Source organism: Mixophyes fleayi, chromosome 1 (genome assembly GCF_038048845.1).
Source record: "Mixophyes fleayi isolate aMixFle1 chromosome 1, aMixFle1.hap1, whole genome shotgun sequence".
In the NCBI taxonomy this organism is placed as follows: Eukaryota; Metazoa; Chordata; class Amphibia; order Anura; family Limnodynastidae; genus Mixophyes; species Mixophyes fleayi.
This window is the reverse complement of record NC_134402.1, coordinates 211,448,803-211,469,814: the sequence shown is the minus strand read 5'-3', so window position 1 is coordinate 211,469,814 and position 21,012 is coordinate 211,448,803. Positions and strand designations below refer to the sequence as shown.

The 21,012-nt window shown below is 41.3% G+C and overlaps 1 protein-coding gene across 3 annotated transcripts in view; it reads right to left on the bottom strand.

Moving 5' to 3' along the window:
* The window catches only part of CREB3L3 (cAMP responsive element binding protein 3 like 3), a 169,832-nt gene that overhangs the window by 111,093 nt on the left and 37,727 nt on the right, over positions 1 to 21,012 (bottom strand). For all 3 annotated transcript variants that reach the window (XM_075204863.1, XM_075204864.1, XM_075204865.1), the window contains exons 2-3: positions 357 to 488; positions 47 to 281 (exon numbers count right to left, since the gene is read on the bottom strand). In XM_075204863.1, coding sequence (XP_075060964.1) covers positions 47 to 281; positions 357 to 488 — 367 coding nt within the window. The remainder of the gene's footprint in view (positions 1 to 46; positions 282 to 356; positions 489 to 21,012) is intronic.

Sequence of the window (21,012 nt, the reverse complement as noted above, 5' to 3'; positions counted from 1 at the left end):
GTTTAGTTAAAAAAAAAAATGGTGCATGGTCTTTTGTGGCACATACCTGCATGCTCACCCAGATCTATAGATACATCTGGTTCTCGTAGATCCTTCAGTTTGGGCATTATATGGCAAGAATCTGTATACTGGTACTGGAATGGACTATCCTGTTGATCTGAGTGGGCATCTTCAGATACTCCACTGTCACTAGCTGCTGGTGACCATAGATTTGAGTCTGATGGGGAGTCATCAGGCACCATTAGCAAAGACAAAAATGCTTCATCATCCTGAGGAGGGATCTGTATAAAAAGGTTTTAATTAGACAGACAAAACAGCAAAGGTATGATACAATGACCTATTTCTTAAAGACTCACACTTGGCTCAGAGGCAGTCCAAAAGGGCTCTGCAGTTGAATATTCATGGCGAAGAATACCATCCTGACAATCAAACAGTAGATCTAGGAGCTCCAAACTCTGTATGCTACTCTGATCATATTCACTGGTATCCTGTGTATATAAAAGGACAGAGAGAGAACAATAGTGGCTTACAATATGGGAGAACATTGGTATTTCTCTGCAATAGAACTTTGAAAGAAAATAATAATAATGTTAAATCTATGCTTACTTCTTGTTTCACTGCAAAAGTCTGCTGTGCTTACACAGAATTCAACATTAACCTTCTGAGAGATATTTATTTGATACATTATTCATCAATGACATTTTGACCTAATTTAGCTTTACATTTATTTATTATTTACTGTAAAATCTTAGTTACATCAATCAAGTCAATCCCTAATATAATTGTACAATAATATTTACTTGCCTAGCTGTCCCTCTTCTAAACAACAGAGCTGTTTTACCCTAATGGATCTCTCTTCTGTTCCAGTAACAAATGTATAGTGTGCCTAGTAGTTGAAATGCTGATTTTCCTGTCCTGACAGAATCACAGCTCTGAGTGACCATCTGCAAATATTATCAGAAACAGTCAATCAGTGCCATGATGCAGAGAGGGTTTTAAGTGGAGTACCTCAAGGTTCCGTGCTGGGACCACTCCTTTTTAATATATTTATCAATGACCTTGGTGATGGTTTAGAGAGTAAAGTTTCTATTTTTGCAGATGACACTAAACTCTGTAAGGTAATAAAATCAGAGCAAGATGTAGCTTCTCTACAGAGGGACTTAAATAAACTGGAGGATTGGACGGCCAAATGGAATATGAGGTTTAACACAGATAAATGTAAGGTTATGCATTCAGGGATCAAAAACAAGAACGCAATCTATAAATTAAATGGAATTAATTTAGGAGAATCTATATTGGAAAAGGATTTGGGAGTGCTCGTAGACAGTAGACTTAGCAATAGTGCTCAATGTCAAGCAGCAGCTGCAAGGGCAAACAAAGTATTGGCATGCATAAAAAGGGGCATAGATGCAAGGGAAGACAGTGTAATTTTGCCACTGTATAAATCGCTGGTAAGACCTCATCTTGAATATGCAGTACAGTTCTGGGCACCACTCTATAAAAAAGATAATTTGGAACTAGAAAGGGTTCAGAGAAGGGCGACAAAATTGATAAAGGGTATGGAGTCATTAAGTTATGAGGAATGGTTAGCCAGTTTAGGCATGTTTACTTTAGAAAAGAGGCATCTAAGGGGAAATATGATTACTATGTACAAATACATTAGGGGTCAATACAGAGAGCTTTCATGGGAACTTTTTACCCCAAGGACCATACACGGGACACGTGGTCATCCCCTAAGGTTAGAGGAGAGGAAATTTTACAACCAGCAAAGGAAGGGGTTCTTTACAGTAAGGGCAGTCAAGATATGGAATTCATTGCCAGGGAAGGTTGTGATGGCAGATTCAATAGATATGTTTAAGAAAGGGTTAGACAAATTTTTAGCGGAAAGGTGTATCCAGGGATACGACCGTTAATTTAAAATGAAGGATAGTAGTGGATATAGGGTAAAAATAGGATTGCAATATTGAGTCTGGGGGGATTTTCACAATTGAAACAGATTGGCGGTTGCTTACTCTGGATTAATTTCAAATATAAGTGCAGGATCGCAGGAGATCCAAAATAGGTTGAACTTGATGGACTGGTGTCTTTTTTCAACCTCATCAACTATGTTACTATGTTGCTATGTAGGGTATATGATTCCGTTACACAGACTCTTTACTATCATAGCTATGATTCTGTAGTAGATCCTTTAGTAGTCTAATTGCACTGAGGAAATCTCATTCCTGCCATCATAATAACCAAAATGGTAACAAATCAATTTGTGTTAGTAAATGTATTTAATTTTTAAGTTACAGGTAGACCATGTCGTAGGAACATACTGTAATGTCATACATAAAGGCCATATGGCATTTACAAGCAAAACATTTTAACAGATCTGGTGATATATTACAATAAGAAAAATAACATATAAAATGTTCATAGTAAACATTTCTTAAAATAATACCATCATTAACAGCAATAGATTGAATTGAGTTTGATAAAAGTGTTTTCAACAGTTAACAAATTCAAAAAAATGTTCATGTAATTTGAAACAATTGGGAAAAACAGATCTAGACTTTTAAAACACTATAAAAGGAGTCAGGTATGAAATATTATCTAAAATCCGTCAGTAATCTATTCAGGAGTTAAATAGAGAATATGCGTCTTCAATAAGAAAATACAAGACACAAGATAGATTAATGCAACCAATATCTTTTTTTCTATATACACTATCTGCAGCCTTGTTTTTTTTTTATTTCCAAACAGACTTCTATTAGAAGTACTGGCTAAGCTGGAGTGTGAAGAATCCTACATGCTCCCATTTGCTCTTGATTGAGCTCAACATGACTGAATAAACATTCTGTATGGACATAGTCTAAGTATCAATAAAAATTCCCATGCTCATACAAACGCTACAATCCCCAAGTCTTCAAGATACTGTGTATCTGTCACAAGCCACGACAGTACTCACAGGCGCCGCGGCTCGCTTCCTGTGGCCTCTGGCGCCCCGGCCGTCACCTTGATGACCTGGACGTCATTTCCAGTTCCTGCCTGGCTGTTAGCAACGGCTGGACGCTTCCCCTCTGGCGCTGCGTCCCGGCGGTACCGGTAGCCGGGCGCATGCGCGCAAAATAACACAGCCTGTGGGCTGATTAAGTTAATTATTACTGGGGGCTGTGTTGGACTCAGAGCTAGGCTCTGATTGGGTGCCTTTGGTATTTAAGGCAGTGAGGTCTGCAGCCTCACTGCCGGTAAAGGCTTCCTGTTGCCAGTTTGCTGACCTGCTGTGTTCCCAGTTCTGTCCTGTGGATATTACGATTGGATTGCCTGTGTATGACCCCTTGCCTGGATTTGGACATTTCCTGTGTTTCTTGTGACCTTGACCTTCTTGCCTGTATCTGGACCTAGCTACCGTGCCTGTGACCCTTGACCTTGGCTTTTGTATTGGATTCCCTGTCTGCTGCCGGCTCTCGACCCTTGCCTGGACTTCACTCCGCTTTCCTGTGTTTTCCCTAGTCGGTACGCACTTCACGACCCTCTGCTAGTCTGCGGCCAAGTCTGTCCCCACCACTTGGGGCTCCAGTGAACACCTGACTGGCAGAGTAGACTCCGGGTTGTGCTGTACCGGCTAGAGGGGTTCCTAACATTATAACCGGCCATAAAAAATAACACGTACCGGAGACAAGGTTGGAATGGATGAAAGCGGAACCACACCGTCTCCAGCGCAAATGGTCCAGGGATTGTCTGAGCATTTGTCTGTTCAGGAAGAGGCTGCAAGGCCTTCACAATCCACTCCAGATTCCACCTGTGAACCTAAAATGAATCTGCCAGACCGGTTCTCCAGAGATACATCCCTGTTCCGGAATTTCAGGGAGAGCTGTAAGCTCTATTTTCGGTTCTTCTGGTTCAGAACAACAGAAAGTCGGGATTATCATTTCCCTCCTTCAGAGTGACCCCTAGTCCTGGGCCTTCTCCTTGCCGCAGACCAGTCCTGCCATGCAGTCAGTAGACGCTTTCTTCGAGGCATTAGGTCTACTATATGATGACCCGGATCGAATGGCCTCCGCTGAGGCTCATCTACGGGCCTTGAAACAAGGTCGGCAGTCGGCACAGGAGTACTGCGCCGAATTCTGTAGATGGTCACCTGACAGTGGATGGAATGACCCTGCCTTACCTAGTCAGTTTCGCCTAGGTCTGTCGGGACAAATCAAAGATTCTTTGGTGCAATACCCGCCTCCATAACGTTCCTCCTTATTGAAAGCTTATCGGTTCCATTGGTCCTGGGCCATCCTTGGCTTTCTCGTCACAACCCTGTTGTGGATTGGGAGAAAGGAGAAATTGTTCAGTGGAGCTCATATTGTTCACAGTCTTGCTTGACTCTACCTCTGCGTATGATCCAGTCTATTTACTCACAATAGCACAAGTTCTGGGATGTGTTCTCCAAGAAAGCTGCGGATACTTTACCACCTCACCGTGACTTCGACTGCGCCATCGAGCTTATACCTGGTTCCAAGTTACCCAAAGGATGCTTGTACTCTCTGTCTGGTCCAGAGACCAAATCCATGCAGGAGTACATTGATGACAATTTGCAGAAAGGTTTTATCAGGCCATCCAAATCTCCAGTAGGAGCTGGATGCTTTTTGTGTCCAAAAAAGACGGAGGACTAAGACCTTGTATTGACTACCGAGGACTGAATCTCATTACAGTCAAGAACACCTATCCCCTTCTTCTCATCTCCGAATTATTCGATCAGCTAAGAGGTGCTACAGTCTTCACTATAATTGATCTTCATGGAGCATATAACCTCATCCACATTAAAGAAGGAGATGAATGGAAGATGGCATTCTATACGCATTCTGGTCACTACGAGTATCTGGTCATGCCGTTTGGTCTCAGCAACGCACCTGCAGTATTTCAGGACTTGATTAATGAGGTTCTTCGGGAGTTCCTAGATTGTTTCGTGGTTATCTATTTAGATGATATCCTCATTTATTCTAAGTCCTTGTCCGTACATCGGGGTCATGTCAGACAGGTTCTACAGAAATTGCGGGAACACCATCTTTATGCCAAACTGGAAAAATGTGAGTTCGAGGTGCAGAAGGTATCCTTTCTGGGTTACGTAATCTCTTTTGAGGGATTCTCCATGGATCCAACTAAGGTTCAAGCTATCTTGGATTGGGTGCAACCAAACAATCTTAAGGCAGTGCAGAGGTTCCTGGGCTTCGCCAACTACTATAGAAGGTTCATTTGTGGCTTTGCTGACATTGTGGCTCCCATTGTCGCCCTGACTCACAAAGGAATGGATCCAACTAATTGGTTGCCCCAAGCAGTAGCCTCATTTGAAAGCTTGAAAAAAGCCTTTGTGTCCGCTCAGGTCCTTAGACACCAGGATCCAACCAAGGCATTTGTTCTTGAGGTTGACGCCTCTGATGTCGGTGCCGGTGCTATCCTATCACAGAAGGACCTTCATACTCATCGTCTACACCCATGTGCCTATTTCTCCCGTAAGTTCTCTTCTGCAGAAGCCAACTACGATGTCGGTAATAGGGAACTATTGGCAATTAAATGGGCCTTCGAGGAGTGGCGGCATTGGCTGGAGGGTGCTTCACATCAGATCTCGGGGCCTGATTCATCAAGGAACGCAAATGCATACGCAACTGCTAATTGGTTCTGCGCATGCGCGAAACGACACTTGAGATGCGCAAAACGCCACATACGCTACGCAATCACGGCAGATACGGCTCTCAAAGTCAACTCAATTTCAAAGTCCAACGCAAATATATTTGAGATGGCTGCTGACGACTTGAGAAGAAAGGGGTGGGAATGGGAGGAGAGTAGGCGCGGACTGGGCGGAGATGAGACATCATTTGAGTAAAGTAGGCGTTATGCTTTTTCACTTGAGAACAGTAGGCGTTCCCTCTGTGCAGTTAAGTGAAACTGACGTCACTCCTGTCTCAGATCCTTGACAAAAGTTAAGGACGGCCAGGATCATGTTTAAATCCAAAACACCTAGCGCAAACAACTATTAAAAACCTTTAGAAGCATACTCTGCGTATAAAAACCACAACCAAATATGCAAAACAAGCACACATATCAATATTTTTTTTTTGGGGGAAAAAAAATAATTATTTGTGTATATATATATATATATATATATATATATATATATATATATATATATATATATATATATATGTCTCCAATGTTCCATTACTGTGATTGTGTTTAAAAAAAATCCTCTTTGCTTTACACACACCTTTCTACTAAATGCCACTGCCAGGTCTAACATGTATAATGATGTTTAGGGCCTTAGGGTTAAAATTGGAACTGCCGGAATGTCGGAACGCCGGATTTAATTAGCTTCATATAGCGCACTATGCTGCTTGCTGGCTCTTCAGTAAAGAGGCCTGGCTTTTATAGGCCTCTACACTGCAGTTTGGTATGCTAGGCAGATATATTTTCTACTATCACTCCCTATCCATTCCGGCTGCCAAAATGGAGTGCACACTCCATTCCCCATTCATTACAGTTGCCGGAATGGAGTGCACACTCCATCCCCCATTCATTACAGTTGCCGGAATGGAGTGCACACTCCATTTCCCATTCATTACAGTTGCCGGAATGGAGTGCACACTCCATTTCCCATTCATTACAGTTGCCGGAATGGAGTGCACAGTCCATTCCCCATTCATTACAGTTGCCGGAATGGAGTGCAGCATGCATTATAAAAAAATATATATATTTTTATTGTAGCACTAACATTCAACGTTGGAATAAATATTGATGTTAATTCTCTTTACAATCACCACAACCACCATTCGAATTACTGTCAATGTGAAATGGATAATGTGACACTTGTTGATGGTGCTTTTGCATGCAAAACTACTATGATTCGTAAGAAAAAACATTACAATTTTGCTAATTACACACATGATATATGCACCTTCAACCAGAGCATATTATGGCCCCAGGAACACTTTTAACATCAACACAAATATGGCAAGCATATTAATGATCCCTCAGAGACAAGAGCATTGGTGAGGACTTGAACTCACGCATGCAAGTTTGCAAGGTAGAATAGCTAGCTGCTACGCCAATGTACAAGTGATGAAAACAACATGTCAATGAAAGGTAATAGAACTAAAAGCTGACCACCTACTTCAATCATAAGTTGTTTTTCATAAAACTTTGTTAAAAAGGCCAATACTTAGAAATATTAAACACATACAGATTCGGTACATGCAGAGTGAAAATGTCTGCATATTGAAATGTAGCCATGTATATTAATACAAACCCAAACTATAATAATATTGCTAGCACTTCCAATTATTCCTTTTTCTCTAAGGTTATTTTGGACACTTTTTTCACTTTTGCCAGTAGAGATTTCCTATATCTTTGCAATCAAGTAATTTGGACCAACTGCTTTTCTCTGTTGTAGCTGACCACACTGTTCAACATGTCATATTACACAACAAAACATACTAAAGCACTCTTAGATAAATGAAAGAGTGTAAGACATAAACTGAAACATACAAAGTTAAGCCACATACAGGTATCATTTGGGGTTCAAACACTTTACCTTGTCATTGGCAGCTCATTTCTTTAGCCACTAAGGTATACTTCAGATGGGAACAGCCACACCAAACTGCACATGAACTATTTGCACACAAAAATGTCCTTCAACAGAATTAATTGAACACTTGAACACACCTTCTTAGTAACGGACAGAAAGGATCATGTTTGATGATTTCAAAATCAAGAAAGCAATGTGTAGTCTAATGAATATCAGATATGTATACTATAAGAACTAAACACAAGCTTGTTTTAATCCATATAAAATAAAAGAGAGTTACTCATAACCACCATTGCATAGACCCAGCATCAGATCTCGTCAGCTGATACCTGGCCTATACACCTGCATATACTTAGCTCATTACAATCACCTATAAAATACACCCTCATGCACACTAAAAGTTTGTTAGAAATCAATAGATAGTAGTACTGTGTTTTGTTGCTAGTGGTTTCCTTAATTGCATTTTATTTGTATTGAGTGTTATTTAAAGTTACTGTGTTATAGGCACTTAAGATGTTTTCAGGATGTTTGGTGTTACACAATAACAGTGCAGTTTGTATTGCAGGTTTAATGAGCATTTTAATGTGTCTTATTTGACTACTGAATTGTAACCTTTTTTTTAGGGGTGTGGTGTTCTGAAGCTTTTCAATCTTATACCTATTATTTAAACTCTTATGTGGTATAGCAAAATTTCCATGGTGCATGTTTATTCAACAGATCCCCATCCCTCATGAAAATGTGGTGCCTGGACACCTAATCTTCAACATTGATTTGCAAGGTAAAAAAATAATCAAATATGGTTGTCACACTTGGTGTAATATCTGTCAGTCCACAAACTATTGTATTGGGATTTATGTTAATGGAGTTTTCTTAAGAAACAAATACAAATGTTGGGACCAGATACTTGGGAGGGAATCAAAAGTGTACCTTTGATTTCTGCTAATCGAAATGCTGCTGGAAGGCCTGTGTCTGGAATTATGGAGCTTATTAGATGTGCCTTTTATAGGCAGAACAGTTTGAACAATAATGTTGATGATTGTTGTGTTTATAGCAAAACTAAAGGCTTTCCTTTGTGTACTAACAGGCCTTGGCTGGGACATGTCTGGCTCACCTGAAAATAATAATTAATCAAAGTGGATTGCAAATGTCCATTGCATCCAGAAGGCAACTGACATGGACTTGTAGGCTTTTTCAGCTTGTAAGTATATATTTATGGTCCTATTATGTAATTTGTGGACTTGTGTTAGTTAAGATAACATATTGTAGATTTTAATGCTTGAAAGTACAGGTGTGTACAAAGAACACAGGCAATGCATTTGTTACTTTAAATTGGCCCAAGGTTGTTTGCTTTCTATCTGATATTTGAAACATACAGGCATTATGGGTTCCTGCATGAGCTGCCTTGCTACACTTCTAAGCAATGCTTAGAAAGGAGTTTTAATAATTTTTAATGTTTCAGTTGCTTACTGTAAATGTATTCCCAATTATTACGTAGAATGTTTTGCAGATACTCATTCAATTGTAACTATCTGCTGCTTTGGACACTGAATAACACCCTACACATCCTTCACTCCATTGTCCATCTAGACACAGGTCTCTTCTCAGTCACTTGCTACCTAGATAACTGCTCCTGTACTATAGGCACCTGTTGCAAAATCTCCCATCCAATATCACTCTCTACTGAGGTTTGGGAAGAAATAATTTTGTGTACAAATGATGTAGATTAATATGGAACACCAACTGGTCCCAATGTTTGGGAGGATGTGCCCATGGGGAATGCAGTGGATGAATGAAAGTATCTATAGTGTTTTGAATAATATGAGTAAAGGGTTGTTGCTGGTTGACATTTTACTGTCACAAAAACAGTACTTTGAGGTACATTTGGTGCTCTGGCTTGTGGACAATATGCAATTTGCACATTTTGTAACTTTATTTTGTGGTGGGACTTTCAAGGCACAAATGATGCAAAACACACAGCTAAATCAAGCTATAGGAAAAACTCACAAGGCAGTATTACAGAGAGTAATGTGTTGAACCTTACAAGACACTTTCCAGGTTACACTACAGGGGACACCTTCATGTGCACCAAGGCATATACGAAGTACATTCTTATACGTTGTATATGAGCTAATCTTGCTGAAGCAATGTTTTGTTTTTACATTCAACAGGCCAAGCTGGTGTGCCTTTTTGGAGTTCAGCAGTTCGTGTGTCACTACACCTTGAAGTATTTCTCCAATGCTGCTTATGTTTCTTGACTTTGCCCAGATTGTCTACTCTTGATACAAGTAACTTGGGCACACAGACCACTGTCTTAATTGCTATGTATTCTGCTGCAACTATAGAATCATGTTTGTTAACAATAAATGTGACCATGCATGAGTGTCATCAAGCACTCCCAATCAAGTATCTGCTGACTACTACACTGCTGTGCTTTGTATGGATCCTTGTGTATGACAATACATAGTCCTTTTGGGGCATGTTTAGGCACATGTCTACTTGTTCAATATATTGATGGCATGTTTGGTTTTTGGCCCCTTAGCCACATACTGGTCCTCCCCTGAATTCACACTATATGTAGTGGTTTTAACCTTTAATATTAGAGCTATTTGTGTATTTATTATAGTCTCTATGGTTGTGGTGCATTTTAAAATGTGATATTGTGCACGTTCAACATGGTCTGTGCTCATATAGAGATTTGCAAAACACCTCTGTCAAAGTGTTTCTTAAATGTTGATGGCATTGACTGGCACACTTCCTAGGCTAGGACCTGTTTAAGCCAACAGGGCCAAAAACACTTGCAACTCAAATGCAGCTTTGTTTGGAATTGTGGCCACAGACAAATGCTGCACACAAAGTCCACATGTTCAAGACCAAGGTCTTTGAGTCAGATGCAAGTTGGGCATCTGTTGGAGTTGGTCACAACATATTTTTAAATGTCCCTTTTGGACAGCACTGTTGGGTGGCCTCATATGCTATTTGTCATATGTTACACTTTCACTATATTGTGTATTGGTGCAGTCATGCAATGTTCCTTTGCAGCAGCACATATACACATTTTTAAGCCTAGTAAAATGTGTGTGAAATCTCAGGATTTTAGTTTGCACACACCTGTCATATTGTATATTTTGTGGCCTTCAAATGCAGAGGTATAAGTATTATGGATGTGAACTCAAATGTTCATATTGGATTGGGGTGTAAGAATTAGTTAAATAATTTGCACTAGCATTCACATTGCTAATGGGGTTTGCAAAAATCTAACCTTAGCCGTAAAAGACAATCATGTTGGGAATATCTGCAAGTAGTGTGCGTGTGTAATTTCTATGGTGGAAGTATTTTGTGTAGAGTAAATCCAATGCCTTCTTTAACATGTGGCCACATGTAAGATAGCTGAAATACTTAATAGATTTTTAAATCCACAACACCTAGCGCATAATAGCAGTCTGAGGCCACAATTAGTCATTCTCCTCACCCAGCAGAGTGACCATACTCCAGATTGGCAAGCAGTAAGTACAGAACACTGGCACACAATCTGTAGTGAGATTCCAAACACCATCCCAAACATAGTGGTTGACACAAAGGTGTGTTTGGATATAAATTTAATCAATAAGCAGAGTTTGGTGTGGCTACATAGCTAATAGGCTAGGAATATGTCATGTCTGCATGGCCAGCCTGTGACCAACTGCCACTGTAGTTTGTGTTAAAGGGAAGCAATACCAAGAGGCCTAATGGTAACTGTGCAAAACCATGACACAACTTGTTGTAGAGTCAAAAAATGTTATGCACCAAATCAAATACAGATATTTAAATCAAAATGACAGGCAAAGCCCTCCCCAATCAATTGTACTGTTCTACTTTGAAAAGCCATTATCCTACTACAAATGTATGAAATGGAGTAAACACCTTCTGATGACAGCATCAAAACCAAGCTAACACCAGGCCAAAACTGACACTATATGGTGTACGATTTACTTACTATCCCCATGCTGCCCCCCCCCCCCCCCACCCTTAGAGTGTCTGGACTAGCCTAGCACTCACTAACACTAGTAATTAATTTTGTTGGTGCACAGTGGCGAAGTGGTAGCACTTCTGCCTCACAGCGCTAGGGTCATGAGTTCAATTCCCGACCACGGCCTTATCTGTGCGGAGTTTGTATGTTCTCCCTGTGATTGCGTGGGTTTCCTCCGGGTGCTCCGGTTTCCTCCCACACTCCAAAAACATACTAGTAGGTTAATTGGTTGCTATCAAAATTGACCCTAGTCTCTACCTGTCTGTCTCCCTCTCTATGTGTGTGTGTGTGTGTGTGTCTATATTAGGGAATTTAGACTGTAAGCTCCAATGGGGCAGGGACAGATGTGAATGAGTTCTCTGTACAGCGCTGCGGAGTCAGTGGCGCTATATAAATAAATGATGATGATGATGATTCCCATAGCATCTCTGCACTCAGTTCCACATTGGGGTTGGATTTGATGCTTACAATTGGTCAGATACACTGTATGGTATTTACTTTTGTTAGAATAAGACTTCCTACTGGTTACTTATGCCTACTAGGTAATTGTATGTGTATTCTCAATAAAACACATCAAAAACATGCATTTCCAGGTAGGCCCATTTGGTATTAACAATGTTTACACATGTTGGGCAAATATCTGGCCCAAAAAGCTGTCATGTCCACAGTATGCCAGAGCCTGCTCAGTGAAATTTCGAATTGGCAGGAGAGAAGAGAAAGGGACAAGTGGGATTAAATAACTGATTTAATTGAAAAGCCAAGTGTACATTAATGTTATCTCACTGCAAGCATAGAGTACTCATCTCATCGACGACGGGCGCCATGTTCTTGGGGGGGAGAGGCAACCATTACACACACAGGTGTCTGAAAGAGCCACGTGTGACGTAAGTATGCCCATACGTGCTGAGAGAACCAATCACAGCGCAGAATACTTCCATTTTGTGAGTTTTTTCAAAAATGAGGGCTACGATCCTCAGCCGCCGGGAATTGAGGGTGCTGACCGAGGGCATGGATAACGTGCCCTCGGGTAGATATATGTCGAATGAAGTAAAGCTGCGGGCATACCCGAGGATCCGCGGACACCTCCGCCTGCGATATCATATATCGCGCAGCATCGTCCAGCTCCAGCGGTGCTGGAGCGATCTCCGCAGGCGTTAGCCCCAACTGCTGGATGAACTGCGTCAGGAGATTAGAAGAAGTGCGTTCTCTATTAATTGCCAAAACCTAGTGTACACATATATCTGTGCGATATGTTTGAAAATATGTTCAGCCTAATTACCTGACATGGCCTACATAACAATGTGCAAGCACACTACAAAGGTCATTCCCTTCCAGTGCACACAAAATGCTTTGTCTCCTGCATTTGTCTGCTGACAATTTACTGTTCTAAATGTTTTTGAGAGAAACTTCAGAACATTAAGGGTGGTTTTTAGAATCAGGCTTTACAACGCTTGACCCGAGTGCTGTAACTTGCTGACGTTACCTTAAAAACAGATTGGAGTGGCAGATGTGTTGGGCAAATATTTTTAAGGCAGCTTTGTAAACCCAAACTCCTTAGTGTTTTACTTAAAACATTTGAAGGTCCCATAAGGTGGAAACAGATTACATACTTTACTAAATCTAGCTCATCAATCATTATTTAACTTCCTATTTACAATGTGAGGTAGTCCCAACAAAGGATGATTCCCAATGTATACTCAACATCCAAAGTATTTGAGATCCCTCCTTTAATTCAGAGGTTCCTGTAAAAAGCTGACTAATTTACATCATTACCAGCCCCATTGGAGTTTGCAGACTAAAATACGCAAAAATTTCAACTCCTCCTAAAACCAAATTACTCGCCAAGTAGTATGTTTGTGGAGTGTGGTAGACAACACATGCAAGTATGGAGCAAACCGCCAAACTCCACACACATGAAACAATAATCAGGGACTTTAGCTCATGACCCCAGTGCTGTGAGAACAAAGTGATGACCACTAGGCCACTGAGAAATTCCACATCTGTATGAAAAAAATAAACATTTTTGACAGGTCATGTGAACTGCTTTGTGTTCATCATGTTTAACTCCTTGCTTTGATAGTAGTTAATATTTGTGTCTGCTGGCAATGCAACGTTTATTAAACATGTATGATCAGCTGATTATCATAATACTATTGGTTTACTAAGCTGGTGATTGTGTTAACAATAGCCTGTTTTTTTGTTCTTGTTTCCAACAGTCCAGGCACGTTGGGAACGGCGGCAATGCCATCGGGCTGTGAGGGAGGTGGAGGAGGAGGCGGAAGAGGACCAGCTGCAGCAGGTGGCAGTCCAGGCGGAGGACGAGGCCGAAGCCTCCCCAGAGACGGAGGGGGAGGAGCAGGGTGAAGGGCAGGATGAAGCGCAGGAAGACTCCCAGCCTGCCACCCAATCCTCCTCCTCCGCCTCTGGGGCGGCTGAGTGGTCTACTAAGGAGCCGGAGCCAGACACAGATGTCCACCAGGACCAGGAGGCTGAAAGACAGCTGCTGGTACCTCAAGCGGTTGAGGCATTAGGAGATAGTAAGTCTTTACAAGACAGGGTTTTTGGATTTTGATACCACTGCAATGTGCATAAAATTTGTGACTAATCCCTGCTGGAACACATGTTGATTTAAAGGTCACATTTATGACATAGGATGCAATGATAATGGACATCCAAATGTGAGTTTATGTAAACAAGAAAAGAACAGCCACAGCCATCTTAACACATGGTCACACAGGGCAGGGGCAACACGTACAGACGGTCCCGATTGACTTGTCAACTTCTCAGTATATAGTGGTATAGATTTGCAATGAAATTATCTAAAAAATCTCTTGCAATAAAGCGAGTTAACGTTTGGGTGGAACACTGGATTATTCCTGAAATTTTGGAACTAACTTAGTACTGTACCACCTCTGTCTGTATGATTAAACAAATGCTTTTGCATTTAGAGTTGAACATATTTGCTTTGCAAAATAAAGAGACATGTTAGATTTACCAAACGTTTATAGATTAATGTCTGCTATTCAGCAGACGTTTGATTTGACAAACACTGAATTTGTGGGAGTTTGCAATAAGTATGAGCTAAATTTTCAGACTAATTTTCAACTATTAGCTGTGAGTTATTGTGTAGGTAGGGCCTCAATGTAGTTTTTTTTCCTTGGGACTATAATGCTGTTAAGACCACCCTGCCCACGGCCCTCTCCCGGGGCACACCAGAATGTAGTACATCTCTAAATATGCCACACCAAAGCCTTATCAACGTGTAATGTCCGTCCAAATGGTTTTGTAGGCAGAGGCCTAACATTTTACATTAATGTAACAGTATACATCTCTAATTCATGTTTGTCAAAATAGGTGTACATGTATTTAATGTTTTTTTTTTCTGGTTTATTTCAGCACACATAGAGGAAGCTGACAGTTGGCCTCCCACCCCCCACCACCAACATTGTCTCAGATCAGGGCCAAAATAGCAGGATATTGGGCCAAAATTAAAAACCTGCAAAAAGAGCAGGAAAAATGCTTTGAGGAGCTGGAGGCAAAAATGGACTACTGGTCTACATTATATGACTAGTTGTTTTTTTTGTTTTTTTTTATTTTCATGCAAATAGTTTTACACATTATTGTATATATGTTTATTTGTGTTTATATTTCTCAATTTATATAAGTTTTTCAAAAAACAACCTTGGTGTGTGTGTCTTTATTAATCTATTACAAATGCACAACATGTGGGTCTAAGGTCAATAAAGAATGGATATGGATTCCAAAAACACTAACATTTAAGTGACAAATTTTTGACACAACCCCATCATCATGTCAACATTTCTATAGCCCTACTAATTGTGCCTACTAATTGTGCCTATCAGCTAATGAAGAAACACAAAGTGTATTTTGTATTGAAATCCACACTAACATGGGAAGAACAGTAACTCCATACACATAAGGCAAAGGTCAGGAACCCAACTCATGACACCAGCACAGGGAGTCAGAGGTGCTAAATAATAAGCCACCATGCTGATTCGGTGCTGGCTATAGTATTTTGAAAGACAAGAAGATGGTGAAATGACATTCAAGCACAAGCAGTAGCTGAAGAAAAAAAGGTTCCATTTGCTAATTCCATGTCAGCCAAAAGAACATATGCCCCCCACCACCAATCCACCCCTACAAGAGGTAGGCCATCCATAGTAATAGCAGACACGTATATAATGTGCCCTGGGGGCAAGAATCATTCCCAAAGGTATATGTCAAATGCCATAGCTCATTAACTAGTTTCCTAAATCATGTGCTATTGTAGTGATAGACCAAGGTTAGCTTTAAGTGTCAAAAGCAAAGCCAGTCACACATTGAAAAGAACATCGAAACTGTACACAGATGAGTCCATGTTTGTGATTTGAACTCATGAACTCAGTGGTGTATGGCAGCAGTGCAAGTGATGCAAAGGTCCTTGGTACTGGAGTAGGGTGAGCGTTCAGTTTGGGTAAAGCTGAGTACATGACATAACGTGTACGCCGTGGATCCAGATGAAAGTCAGTCTGCAGACAATGTTGCATTTAACTCCAAGGAGGCTGTCCCCTACAACTCCCCCCCTCTTAGTCCATTTGTAGTAATAAATGTCAGCATGCACTTAATAATGTACATGTGAAGTGTGAGCCCTGAGGCTTTTCTAAAGTTAATCACAAAAAATAATTTTCTTACAATACAGGAGACAAATGAGGGCATTTTTTTAGAATGTGGTTGACCGTGTATAACAAATAAAAAAACCCCCCCCAAAAAAACATTGTGTGAAGTTCCTGCATTTCTTGTTAGCATAATGATTCTAGTCCACACAATAGTTGTTGGTATGCTTTGCGTTTGAACTCATGGCTGCTGTGTTGTGTGTCCAAAGTGCTAACCAGTGAGCTACCTGTGAGATAGGTATTGTGTGTGAATAATGAAGAGTAGTATTAAGTATCAGTTGCCTGTGTAGCACGCATGCTGTATTGTCGGTGTTGTCCAGGTTTTTCCAAATCTCAGGTTGGCCTAGTGGGTAGCTGTCCCACTTTCCATACAGTCACTCATGAGTTCTAATCCAGACAGAAACCTTTACTCTGTGTGGAGGTTGTATACACTCTTGTGCGTATCCTTTATAGAAGAGTATGCTGTGCATTTTGCTGAAAAGGCAAGATGTATTTACACCACATGCATTTTGATATATTCGTTAGTCATGAGTTTTTAATGTGAGCAATGTGTTTGTTAAAAGTGTGTATTACGCTAATTAGTAGCAAAGGAAAAACAACCGTTCAGAGTGTTGCACATCATTGTTATTTGCTAGTGATTAATGAGTAAAGAGCTATCTCATAAAAATAAGCCCCAGGCATTTGTGTTGTGTATAAACAAACTGTTGGCCCCTCCCACAGTGGGCATTAAGTAAACGTTGCTTAGCTTGCCGTCAATCAGTTGAGAGCAGTCGCTTGTGCTTGTACCATGTTTAAAGATCCGCAGGTGGGTGTGTTTTCTAACGTTTGCATTAGTTATTTTCGTCCCTTAAGTGTAGTGGACCACAAGAGGGTGTGTTTTTGCTGTTTGAGATGCTTATTTCACTCGCATACCGGTTTGCATTACTCAAAGTATGCAACGCAGATGCGTGTGCGGTTGCGTTCCTTGATGAATCGGGCCCTCTGTTATTACAGACCATAAAAATCTACAATATATTCAGTCGGCCACACATCTGAATCCCAGACAGGCCCGTTGGTCGCTATTTTTCACTCGATTCAATTTTGTGATCACCTACCGATCGGGATCTAAAAATGTCCGAGCAGATGCTCTGTCCAGAAGCTTCTTGGCACATCATGTTCCAATTACAAATCCAGAGCCTATCATTCCCTCTTCCATAATCCACGCTGGGCTGACCCAAGACCTGAGCACTGCACTTCAGAGGTTCCAAAAATTAGCTCCCGATAATACCCCGGAGGGATGTTTATTTGTTCCAGTCCATTTAAGGAAGGCAGTTCTTGCAGAAGCTCACAATATTAAGACTGCTGGATATCCCGGAATCCGGATAACGTGGGAAATCTTATCCTGTACGGTATGGTGGCCATCGTTACCTACTGATGTCAGGACTTATGTTTTCTCTTGCGAGAGTTGTGCCAGGAATAAAGTTCCCAGGAATTGTCCGGTAGGTCAGTTGGTTCCATTGCCCATTCCTGCAAAACCCTGGACTCATTTGTCCATGGACTACCACTCTCTTCAGGACACAACACCATATGGGTTGTGGTAGATCGATTCAGCAAAATGTCTCACTTCATATCACTAACCAGGCTCCCTAGTGCTCGAAATCTGGCTGTTCTGTTCATCCAGCACGTATTCCGCCTTCATGGACTCCCTACTGATATTGTTTCCGACCGTGGTGCCCAATTCGTAGCTCAATTCTGGAAATCTTTTTGTACCCTTCTGGGAATCAAGGTTAGCCTTTCTTCTGCATATCACCCTCAGTCTAACTGGCAGACTGAGAGGGTTAACCAATCTTTGGAACAGTTCTTACGTTGTTACACTTCGGAATTTTATGACAACTGGTCATCCTTGTTACCCTGGGCGGAGTTTGCCTATAATAATTCATGTCACTCATCCACGCAAACCTCACCATTCTTCTGCAATTTTGGTTTTTATCCCAGGGCCAATTCCTTGTATTCCCTCAAATCCGCTGGCATTCCGGAGATTCGTTCTACTGCTGCCGATCTTAAGGTCATCTGGAGAAAAGTTCAATCCTCTTTAAGACAGGCCTCATTTTCTGCAAAAAAAAATTCAGATCGCCACCGTACCACCTGCTCCTTCAAAGTGGGCCAGAAAGTGTGGATTTCTACGAGAAATATTAGGCTCAGACAGCCCTGCAGGAAATTGGGTCCTAAATTCATTGGTCCGTTTCTCATTGTCAAGCAGATTAATCCCGTGGCATTTAGGTTGAGAATTCCTGGGTCATTAAGGATCCCCAACACTTTTCATTGTTCCCTGCTCAAACCTGTACTTTATTCAAGTCAACCTCAGCTTCCAAGTTCTTATGGACAGAATCGGAACAGAACTAAAAAATCGGTTGTTCAGAAGATTCTTGATTCAAAGAAGGAACAGGGCCAGGTGCACTTCCTGGTACAATGGAAGAATCAAGGTGTGGAGGAGCGGTCTTGGGTTCCGCGAAGACAACTTCATGCCACTAAACATCTTAAAGAATTCTTCAGGAAATTCCCTAAGAAGCCTGGATGTCGGGGACCCTTGGTCCTTCCTCAAGGGGGGGGGGGTACTGTCACAAGCCGCGGCGGTACTCACAGCCGCCGCGGCTCGCTTGCCGTGGCCTCTGGCATCCCCGCTGTCACCTTGATGACCGGGACATCATTTCCAGTTCCTGCCCGGCCATTGCCAAGGCAACGGCCGGACGCTTCCCCTCTGGCGCTGCGTCCCGGCGGTACCGGTAGCTGGGCGCATGCGCGCAAAATAACACAGCCTGTGGGCTTATTAAGTTAATTATTACTGGGGGCTGTGTGGGAGCTAGGCTCTGATTGGGTGCCTTTGGTATTTAAGGCAGTGACCTTCTTGCCTGTATCTGGACCTAGCTACAGTGCCTGTGACCCTTGACCCCAGCTTATGTATTGGATTCCCTGTCTGCTGCCAGCTCTCGACCCTTGCCTGGACTTCACTCCGCTTTCCTGGGTTCTCCCTAGTTGGTACGCACTTCACGACCCTCTGCTAGTCTGCGGCCAAGTCTGTCCCCACCACTAGGGGCTCCAGTGAACACCTGACTGGCAGAGTAGACTCCGGGTTGTGCTGTACCGGCTAGAGGGGTTCCTAACACTATCCTGGTTCTCATCCTACCTATCTAATCACTTCTTTAGTTTTGTTTTTTTGGATCTACCCCTGCAGTGCTTCCTTTATAAGTTGGAGTACCACAAGGCTCAATTCTAAGCCCTCTCTTGTTCTATACAACTTCTAAAACTAATTAGCTCATTTGGATTTCAGTATCATCTCTTTGTGGATGATACACAAATGTATCTATCCTCCCCTGATCTCTCGACGCCCGTATTGTCTCGTGTTACTGACAGTGTTTCTGCCATTTCATCGTGGATGTCCTGTAGCTGAACTCAAACTCAATCTTTGAAAAACAGAGTTAATAATATTCCAACCCACCAAAAGAAGTCATCTACCTGACATTTCTATTTCTGTTGACATCAGGACAATAAATCCCACCCTACAAGCTTGCTGCCTAGGTGTAATCCTTGAACTATCCTTTGTTCCAAACATCGACTCTATATCTAAATCATGTTACATACATCTACAAAACATTTCCAGAATACGCACATATTTTACTGAAGACACTGTAAAAATTATCAAGTAACCTCATGTATCAATCTCCCATTGTCCTATAGATTGCAAACATGTGAGCCGGGTCTTCTTACCTCTCTCTCTCTCTCTCTTCTCTCTCTGTCTGTATAGTCCAGTAGTGATTTTTTTTTTTTACTGTATTTGTTCCCAGTTGTACAGTGCTATGGAGGATGCTGGTGCTATATAAATAAATGTGTAGAAGTGTAGATATTTGTGTAAGGGAAATGCACATTTTCACAGTCCAATACTAGACTGCTATACTTCCTCCAAAATTAATCCCATTTTTAATGAACTGAATGTTTGAGCATGACTAGGTATTGTAAAGTTAATCATGGGAAAAAGACAAGACTGCGTGATATTAAATTTTTCAGCCACAAGAACATTGCAACTGCTATGACACCATAGTCACCAAAACATATGGCAATGAAGGCAATATTGTAGCTGTGATTTCTACTGTGCATAAATAAACCCTGCCCCCCCACCCCACCACCACCAAACCAACATATAGAGATTCAAAAGAAAAGAGACCTATCGTTGTTCTTTTGTCATTTTCATGTGCCCCTTCTGTCTGAAAAACCTTCAAGCTCTAGGGGCTTCTTTACTAGTGTCACGAACGCCCAGCCTGTCTCAGATACAGCAATCTGAACAGCTGGCCATGACTGGCGTTACCTTAGTCACTTAGCAATGAATACACCTTTTCTGCCCCCACAAAGGATTTACTATGGTGTCCTTACGTTCACCAAAACCACTTATTAATGTTTCACACTTAAATCACATATACATGTAGCATGAGCCTCCCTGGGCTTCGGAAGTTCACAAAGAATCACTTAGAATACACTAGATTAAATGAATTTAATCTTAAAACATGTTTCCAAGGCTTAGCTACAAAAAAGTTAATAATAAGACATACAATAAGTTATACAAATAAGTTTCAGAAAATAAAATAGGAAATAAAACCAGAGTCACTACTTACTAGTTAAGACTTGGGGTGTGTGAGAGAACACAATTGAGAAAGATTGCACATTTCAGTCTTGATAGACACCCTCATGAAAATGCATTCTGTAATGTCTAAAGCAGAACATTTTAAACCCTTTTTACAGGCTCTTCACCC